At 34.3% G+C, this 10,019-nt stretch overlaps 1 protein-coding gene across 1 annotated transcript; it reads right to left on the minus strand.

Moving 5' to 3' along the window:
• Positions 1 to 7,884: 7,884 nt before the first annotated feature.
• Positions 7,885 to 8,790, minus strand: LOC123252158 (olfactory receptor 4C3-like). Its single transcript, XM_044681549.1, has one exon. It carries the CDS (start codon positions 8,788 to 8,790, stop codon positions 7,885 to 7,887), a length of 906 nt encoding a protein of 301 aa, XP_044537484.1.
• Positions 8,791 to 10,019: the final 1,229 nt, after the last annotated feature.

The raw sequence follows: 10,019 nt of genomic DNA on the forward strand, positions 1-10,019 counted from the left end.
ACAACTATTAACAACATAGAAATAGGTCTTGATTGATGACACATGAATAAACCAGTGGTAATGCGCACTGCCTATGGGTGGGGCAGATGAGAGGGAGAGTAAGGATATGAATCATGTAACTATGGAAAATTTTTTTCTAAAAAAAATAAAATTAGATTTGAATCAAAAAAAAATAAAAAAGAAAGAGAACATAGGATAGTATACCTGTCAGATGTATGGGAAAGGAAATAAGTTAAGACCAAGTAAGAGATAGAAAATATTATAAAATATAAAATAAATATTTTGATTTTATTAAATTGAAAAGGTTTTGTACATACAAAACCAATACTCCCTAAATTAGAAGGGCAGCAGCAAATTGGGAAAAAAAAAATTTTATAATAAAAATCTCTGGCAATGGTCAAATTTTTCAGATTTATAAGGAAATAAATCAATTGCACAAAAAATTCAGCCATTCCCCAATTGATAGATAGTCTCAAGGGAAATTAATAGGCAGTTTTCAAATAAAGAAATCAAAACTATCAATAAGAACATGTATAAGTGTTCTAAATCTCTCATAATTAGAGAAATGCAAACAAAAATGACTCTGAGGTACTACATCTTTAACAAATAAAATTAATATAGTAGGATATAGTTGAAAATATTAAGGGTTTATTATAATCCATATTAATAATTAAGAAAACCACTTGCCTGCTAAGATCTAATTCAAATTTCCTGCCATGCTTAGAGACCTAACTCAGCCCTGATACCCCTTTCCTTAATTAAAGAATGGTTTTTCTGACTATTTAATAGTTCTGTATTATTTCCCAGTCAACAATATAGACAGGTCATAAATTCTTCAATTTTCCATAGATTTGAACTATTCTATGTTCCCCTAATTTTCTCATGGTATCACTCCTTATAAATTAATCATATATCCATTTTGACCTTTTCTTAGCATAGGGTGTGAAATATTGAGTGATAACTAGTTTCTGTCATACTCTTTTCCAGTTTTCCCAGCAGCTTTTGTTAAATAGTGAGTTCTTAACTGTATAATTAGGTTTTTCTCCCCAGGACTATAAATCCCAGCTTCCCATGTTCTTTCTCACCTTACATGCTAAGGGAGAATATAAGTTTTGTGTAGTTCCCCCCCACACACACTTTCTGTGATCAGAGCTACAGAAGCCATCTTTGGGCCAGGCAAGAGAACTTACTCATGTGGTCTTATTTTTGTTAGATAATTATGTTTTTATATTTCTATTTCCTTTGTATTCCTTCTAGTTCAAGTGATTATTGATACACTTTATAAAATTAATACTTGGAGTCATTGATATTGATTTAAATCTTACATATCGCCAAAACCTGGGGTCTTTGAATTTATCAAACACTAGGCTAATATCATTCAGCCTGTATATTGTGTATCTAATCTATCCCACTGATCTACCATTCTATATCTTAGCCACTTCCAACCTGTTTTGATGATTACTACCTGATAGTAAAGTTGAAAATCTGATAATACTAGGCCACTTTCTTTTATATTTTTTCATTAATTCTTTTAATATTCTTAACCTTTTGTTTTTCAAGATGAATTTTACTATCATTTTTCTAGTTCTATAAAAAATTATTTGGCAATTTTATTGTTATGTCACTGAATGATTAAATTAATTTAGGTAGAATTGTGATTTTTATTATATTAGTGTAACCTAAAACATGAGCAATTAATGTCTCCAATTGTTAAGTGTTTTGTTAATTATGTTCATGTAATTTCTGTGTTTGTCTTGGCAAGAAATTTCTATATATTTTATATTGTCTAGGGATATTTCAAATGAAATTTCCCTATCTCTTGTAGCTGAACTTTGTGATAATATGTAGAAAAGCTAATTGTTTATGTGGGTTTATTTTGCATCCAACAACTCTATAAAAGTAATTATTTCAACTAGTTTTTTTAGTTGATTCTCTAGGATCCTCCTAGTATTCGATCATATTATCTGCAAAGAGTGGTAGTTTAGTTTCTTTATTGCCTACATTAATTCTTTCAATGTATTTTCTTGTATTGCTAAAGCTAGCATTTCTAGTAGAATATTAAATAAGAGTGGTAATAATGACCATCTTTACCTTATATTATTGGAAAGGCTTCTAACTTATCTCCATTGCAGATGATACTTGCTAATGGCTTTAGATATAAACTGCTCCTCATTTTACTAAATGGCCCGCTTATTCCAATTATTTCTAGTGTTTTTAATAGAAATGGTTGTTGTATTTTTTTCAAGGTTTTTTCTGCATGTATTGAGATAATCATGTGATTTCTATTAGTTTGGTTATAGTTTTCCTTATTTAAACCAGCCCTACTTTACTTCCCTTTCTATCATCTCCTCTTGTCTTATTCTCTTCCTACTTCTCTATAGGGTAAGGTAGGATTCTATAGCCAAATGAATAAGGAAATGTTATTCCCTCTCTGAGTAAATTACAATGAGATTAAAGTTTAAGCATTGCACATCATACCCCTCAAACTCCCCTCCACTGTTATGTTTTTCTGTGCCTCTTTAAGTGAGCTAATTTACCCCCATTACACCTCTCCCTTTCATTTTCACTCAGAGTAATTCTCTTTTTCACCTCTTCATTTATTTTTTTTTTGCATTTCATAACATCCTAACCAGCTTACTCTCACACCTTCTGTCTATGTATTCTCCTTCTAACTGTACTAACACAGATAAAAATATTAAGAAATACAAAATCATCTTTCCATTCAGGAATAGTTTGAATTTACATAATCTCTTTAATTTTATCTTTCTTCTTTATCCTTTTTATGTTTCTCTTGAGTCTTGTGTTTGGACATCAGATTTTCTCTTCATGTCCAATCTTTTCATTAGGCATACTTGGAAATCTTCTATTTGGCTAAATGACCCCATTTTTTCTCCTGAAAGAATATACTTAATTTTGATAAGTAGGTGATTCTGGATAGTAAAAATAATTATTTTGCCCTCCAGAATATGATGTTCCAAGCCTTCCATTCCTTTAATATGGAGGCTAATAAGTCCTATTTAATTCTGACTGTAGCTCCATAGTATTCAAAATGTTTCATTTTGGTTTCTTGCAGTATTTTCTTTTCTTTATTTTTTAAACTCTTACATTCCATCTTAGAATCAATAATATGTATTGGTTCTAAAGCAAAAGAGTGGTAAGGGTTAGGCAATAGGGGTTAAGTGACTTGCCAGGGTCACACAGTTAGGAAGTATCTGAAGTCATATTTGAACCCAGGACTTTCTATCTCTTGGCTTGGTTCTCAAACTACTAAGCTACCAAGCTTCCCTCAACAAGTATTTTTTCCTTGGTCTGGAGGTTCTTGAATTTAGCTATAATATTCCTAGGATTTGTCATTTGAGGGTTTATTTCAGGAGACAAATGGTGGATTATTTCAATTTCTATTTTACTCTCTTGTTCAAGAATATCAAGACAATTTTCTTTGATAATTTCTTGTAATATGAAGTCTAAACTTTTTTTATGATTGCTTTCAGGTAGACCAAAAATTCTTAAATTATCTCTCCTGATCAGTTATTTTTTTCATGACACATTCAATGTTTTCTTCCATTTTTCCAATTTTTTATTTTGTTTCAATGTTTTTTAATGTTTTTTTTTAAACCTTAACCTTCCATCTTGGAGACAATATTGTTTATTGGCTCCAAGGCAGAAGAGTGGTAAGGGTTAGTCAATGGGGGTCAAGTGACTTGCCCAGAGTCACATGGCTAGGAAGTGTCTGAGGTCAGATTTGAACCTAGGACCTCCCCTCTCTAGGCCTGGCTCTCAATCCACTGAGCTACCCAGCTGCCCCCTGTTTCAATGTTTCTTGATGTCAAATGAAGCTATTAGCTTCTAGTTGGCCAATTATCATTTGTAAGTAATGTAAGTAATTTCTTCTGTGAGCTTTTAAATCTCTTTTCTCCATTTGGCCAATTCTTCTTTTCAAACTGTTATTCTTACATTGGCTTCATTTCTCTTCCCCATTTTCTCTCTGCTTCTCTTAAATGATGTTTGAAATCCTTTTTAAGCTCTTCCAGAGTCTGAGACAAATTCATATTTTTCTTTAAGTTTTGCATGTAGCTGTCTTATAGCTCTCATCTTCCCCTTTTGAGTCTGTGCCCTGTTCTTTTTTTCTATAAAACAATTTCTAGAGTTAGGTATGTGTACATGGTTTGTTTTTACATTTGCTCATTTTCCTAGTCATTTTTATGACTTTTACTTTTATCTTAAAGGTGGGCTCTTTTCTCAGGATAGAAAAAGGACTCTTTCAACCTTCTTTTTTTTTTTCTTGCTGCTGCCTTTAAATCCATTTCTGGGTTTCTGCACATTTTAGCTCTTCCAAGATGGTATGATGACCTGTGACCTGGGAGCTCTGGAAACCTCCTCTTAGTGTTGATTTAATCACCTTTTTGGACAGTTTTTGCCTTTCAGACTTCAGAGCATTGTGAGCTACCCTGTACTGAGGCTCAAGGTCTAATCCCAAGCTTGGGTAGAGGCTTAGGGCATTACTCTGGGCTTGATGAGGCCAGCTGTATGGAGGACTGCCTTGCCTTTTGACTTGTAGCCTGGTCTAGAGCTTGAGTAAGAGCACCAGGTCTAGTTCTGGGTTTACCCAGACCAGGAATACTGTGTAAACTGCCCTATTCTTGGATTTAGGATCTTACTGCATGCTTGAGTGAGGGCTCTGAATCTCCCTTTGTACTCACAACCCACTAGACATCTTGCCAACTACCTAGTGGTAGGACTTGGGCATCAGTTTTTGTTTGGGTAGGACTCACAGGCTTCTTATGGGCCTCCATCAGTCAGGCACACTCCAGACAGCCTTGTCCCATGACTTGGACCCTCATTATAGCTAGGGTTGGGGCTTGGAACTTTAACTGGTGTTTGTTAGGGTTGCACTGCTGTTAATTTAGGTAGAGTCTCAGAGTCTTGATGTTGGTCTGGGCCCAGGTTCAGAACATGGAACAGTAGATAGGGGTGTGTGTGGGGGAGGGTGGTGCTGGGGGGTTGCTGTTGGCTTATGCCAGGACTCATTGGTGGGCCTTTCTGCTAAGCTGTGCTCTCTTCTCAACCCAGTGAACCAGAACTTCTCTGCTTACCTTTCAAGTTGTTTTCTGCAAGAAAGTTGCTTCACTCCATTCCCTTGTTGGTTCTGTCAATCCAGTATTTGTTTTGAAGAGTTATTCTAAGGTTAGGTCAATGGGATTTGAATGATTCAAGCTTTCCTGCTTCTACTCTGCCATCTTCTGTGACATAGTCTTGAAAAAGTTATGATGACTCTTTGTAATCATTATTTCTCTCTCCATATGTTCATCAACCATCTGTTTAGTAATTTTTTCTAGAACGTCCCCAGGGGTTGAATCTAAACTTATTGGACTGAATATTTTCAGACTATGTTCTCTTCTTTTCATTTTCAAATTTTTAATATTTATTCTTTAAATAATTTTATATAGCTTAGCACAATCCCTGGTACTTAATAGATATTTAATATGTGTTTGTTTCCTTCTTCTTCATTTTGTGGTGGTACCCACTTAGTTTCTAGTTCAGGATTAATATAAAAGGAGCTTCTGTAATTAGTGATACTTTCTCTTCTTTAATATGTTTGAGGAGATAATTAGATATAGTGGAATCATGATATATATGCACAATTTAGTAATTTTCAGAGTATACTTCTAAATTATTTTATGCAATATTAGACCAATGTGCATCTACACCAATGGTGGTGCATTAATGAGCCTTTTTATTCCAGTCTCTGTCATTTTCCCCCTTTCATAATAAATGTAAAACTTGTTAGTAAAAGGCAAAATCTCATCATTTCAATTTTCTAAATTTTAGTGTTATGGAGTATTTTTCACACAGTTATTCAGAGTATAGGTTTTTTCAATTGAATATTACTTATACATATATTTCAGTAGCTTATATCTTAAATATGAAATTTTTATCAGAGAGACTTTAAAATTTTCCAAGTTGTCCATTTATCCTATAAGTTTTTTCTCATATATTATCATTTCTTTTTGTTTTTTTAACTAATAATTTTCAAATCTTTATTTTTACATAGCTTTATAAACCTAAAATATATTGAAGTAAATATTACTTTTATAAATGAAGAATCATTAATAAATTAGTAAAATAAAAATTGAATTGGTAAGTGTAAACATTTTTAAGAAATTGTCCATCTTGTGTTATAATCAGTAATGTAAACAGAAAGCATCAGAGAACCTGCACTGATCCTATCCCTCTAAATAAGCTTTTTAAGGGCAATAGAATAATGTTTTGACTCCAAGTGACATTTCCCAGACTTTTTCTTCAGTCCTAAAGTAATGCTGCCAGTACCAATCCCACTTTCTTCTTAATATTGTTTCCACATCACCTTCTTTCTGTGTATCACAAGAGATTCTATAGGAGATAAAGGGATGGAAGCAATTAGCCTACTAGAAGATTCTCTTCCCCTCCTGTCACTCCTGCTTTAGAATGTACAACTGAAAACCAAGAGGAAGACCCTTTCCAGTGGTTATCAGTTTAGAAAGCCATTGCAGATTCCTTTCTTTTTACCCTAGACATTTTGGGGAACGAATTATTGGGAGGAAAGCAGGAACTTGATGAGAAAAGTCGGCCTTTCTGTTCTCAGGTCTTCCTACATTTCCATCTCAAAAACCAAGTTTTAGAGAGGAAGGATGAGAGTAAATGGTGAAAAGAAAGCATTTCTGTTACACCTACACACACACATTCACATTCTGAATTGCAATTAATAACACACAAACCCTACTTATACATACTACCCATTCTCCCACTTATAAAAACAAACTTCTTATCTATCTATCTATCTATCTATCTATCTATCTATCTATCTATCTATCTATCTATACACAACAATACCTACCTATACAATATATATATATATAAACAATATACATAGTCATACACACATATGTATATTTATATGTAAAATTAAAAAATTTCCATTTTATCTTCTATGGATCTCTCTCACTTATTTTCATGAACTTTTCCTCTATCTATAAATATAAAAAGCAATTTTTCTTTGTTCTTCTAATTTATTTGGGATGTCAACTTTTATGTTTTCATAATGCCACCATATGAAGGTAATGTTGGTAATTCAGTCTCACATTTTTGAGTTGACAAAACTGAGACTCAGAGTTACGTCTTTTCCAACTTCATATTTGAAAAAAGCAACAAAGGAAGGATTCAAACCATGATTTCCATATTCCAATTCCATCAATCTTTTCACTGAGTTTCTCTTCCTTGGTTATGTTAGTAATAATTTGTGACATAAAATGACTTAACTCCTCTATCATTATTTAATCTAGAAAATGAGTTTTACTTTGTTTTGTTTTTAATGGATGATATGTAAGGTTCCTTCCAGCTCTAGGTCATGCTACTAACAATCAATACTATTTTTCTTTTTTTACATCACCTTTTATTTCTTTGCTTTACAAATATAAATCGAACAGCTCCTTGGGTTGGATCACCATACATCTGAAACATTCTTTTGTCAGTCAAAAATGAATAAACAACCATATAGTAAGTGATCTCTATATATTTGGTGCTATGCTAGGAAGTGGGGACAAAAAGAGGAAAAAAATCAATCCATTGTATCCCATGCACGTCTCTACTTGAATAAAGGTTGTCGTCTAAGAATCGTGGAAAACAGAAAGATTTTCATAGTTCATTTTAACCATTTCTTTATTTAAAATAGCTTCTCACAAGTTTACAGTATTAAGAGTCAAAGGGGACCTTATAAATTAGTTAGTTCAACCTGCTCATGTGTGTAGATAAGATACATATGAAAAAAGTAGAAGAGTTACCATATGATAGACCCTTGGGCTCTTTAACCATTGTCTTTTCCATTACTCCTGATGCTTTTCTAAGGTATTATCCCCAGAATTTCCTTATGGCATTTTTCACCTCTGAGTTTCTCAAGGTATAGATCAAGGGGTTTAGCATAGGAGTGAGAATGCCATAGAATATGGCAACAGTTTTATCAATAGGCAGAGTACACAAGGGCCGCACATATGTGAATATACAGGGAACAAAGAATAAGACAACTACAATGAAATGAGAACTGCAGGTAGAGAGGGCTCTACTTCTCCCTGCCACACTGTGGAATCTCAAGGAATACAAGATGATGACATAGGAGGCTGCTAGCATGATGAAGTTTAACAGGCAGATTACTCCACTGTTGGCCATCACCAAGATGCCAATAGCATAAGTGTCAGTACAAGCAAGTTCCAAAAGTGGGTAAAAATCACAAACAAAGTGATCCATCAGATTGGGACCACAGAAGGGTAACTGGAAGACAAGAAGAATCTGAATTGTGGAATGTAGAAAGCCACCTACCCATGCCACTAACACTAGAAGACCACAAAGACGCTGGTTCATGATAGTCACATAGTGCAAGGGCTTACAGATGGCCACATAGCGGTCATAGGCCATAACTGTGAGCAGAATAATCTCTGTTCCACCAAAGAAATGTTCTGCAAAGAGCTGGGTCATGCACCCATTGAATGAAATGGTTTTCTTCTCATATAGGCAATCTGCAATGAGTTTTGGGGCCACTGAGGAGGAATAGCAGGTGTCAACAAAAGATAAATAGGCCAGGAAAAAATACATGGGTGAGGTTAGTGCTTGGCTACTAACAATGGTGAAAACAATGAGGAGATTGCCCACTATGGTGATGACATATATAATAATGAACATAAGGAACAATGCTTTTTGTACCTCTGGTATTTGTGAGAGTCCCAGAAGAATGAATTCTGTAACATTCCTTTGATGTTCCATGAGTACAAAGTTACCTGTAGTACAAATAAAGAGGTATTAACATCTTGAAGACCAGGAAAAGGTGAAATTTCAACATAAACCAAATTATTTGGGGTTCCATTCCCCCTATCTTTAAAGGATCCCACAAATCCAGTAGCTTCCCATTACATTAAGGATCAAATATGAAATCGCTTGTTTGGCTTTGAAAGATCTTCATAACCCTATCTTTTCCTAATTTTACAATCTCCTTCAAACTTATATCCCAATATGTACTTTGTAATCCAGTCACTCTTTGCTATTTCTCACATTAGACACTTGCAGGAAGCCATTAAAGTTCATGATGTTCACGCAGCCTGCATGAGCTCTGACAAACAAGCAAAGCAGGTTGTCAGGAGGATGAAAATTCTTACTTGATTTCCTCTATGTGACTCTTTTCACACTAGCATTCCCTTTTACTGAAACTATTATAATCAGTATCCTTATTCAGCCCCAGGGAGACACAGAAAAACAATACAGGTTCATGGCAAGAACAACCACAGTCACAGACCACTCAATATCCCAAAATAAAACCCTAAATAAACTCCCATAATACAGAAACTTCCCCTAGAAGTCACTTCACAACAAACCAGCATATAATGAGTTAATAGCTCAGATTCCCATACACAGGTCAGATTCCCATACACAGGTGCCTGCAAAAACAGATCAGAACAGTCTTCAAGTTTTCCCCCTCCCTGATTTGATAGTTAACAATGGATGACTGGGCTGCTTTCTCCACCCCATAGCCAAAGAGACAAGTAAACACACCTTGAAAAGTTGTTAGTAACAAAATTGTTAGTAACAAGGTCATTGGTAATAAGGTTGGCATATGACTTGTTCACTATCTCCAAGAAATGACATATGTTGATTATGGATAATCAATACCAACCCTGTATATAACCATAAGAAAAGAAAAGTTATAAATAAAGAAATAAGCATATGGCAAGAAAGAGAATAGCCTCTGCAATTTCACTTGCACTTTGGCTTGATTCATTTCATTTCACCACACCATCCTACCTCTAGAGACCCCCAAAATGAAGAGCAGGCTCTTCGCAGACACTTCTTCTCCCTATTCTAAGCCCTTTCACTAGTTTTGTTTTGTTTTCTCAAATACTTATAAATCTCTTCCTTCTAATCTCCTCTAGCTTCTTTGGGTTCTTTATAGTATCAACTAAAGTCCCACTTTCTACAAGAAGCCTTTTCCAGTCCTCTTT

This window comes from Gracilinanus agilis, chromosome 6 (genome assembly GCF_016433145.1).
Source record: "Gracilinanus agilis isolate LMUSP501 chromosome 6, AgileGrace, whole genome shotgun sequence".
Classification (NCBI taxonomy): Eukaryota; Metazoa; Chordata; class Mammalia; order Didelphimorphia; family Didelphidae; genus Gracilinanus; species Gracilinanus agilis.

Coding starts and splice junctions, on each gene's coding strand:
- LOC123252158 (XM_044681549.1), bottom strand. CDS start 8,790: ATGGAACATCAAAGGAATGTTACAGAATTCATTCTTCTGGGACTCTCA.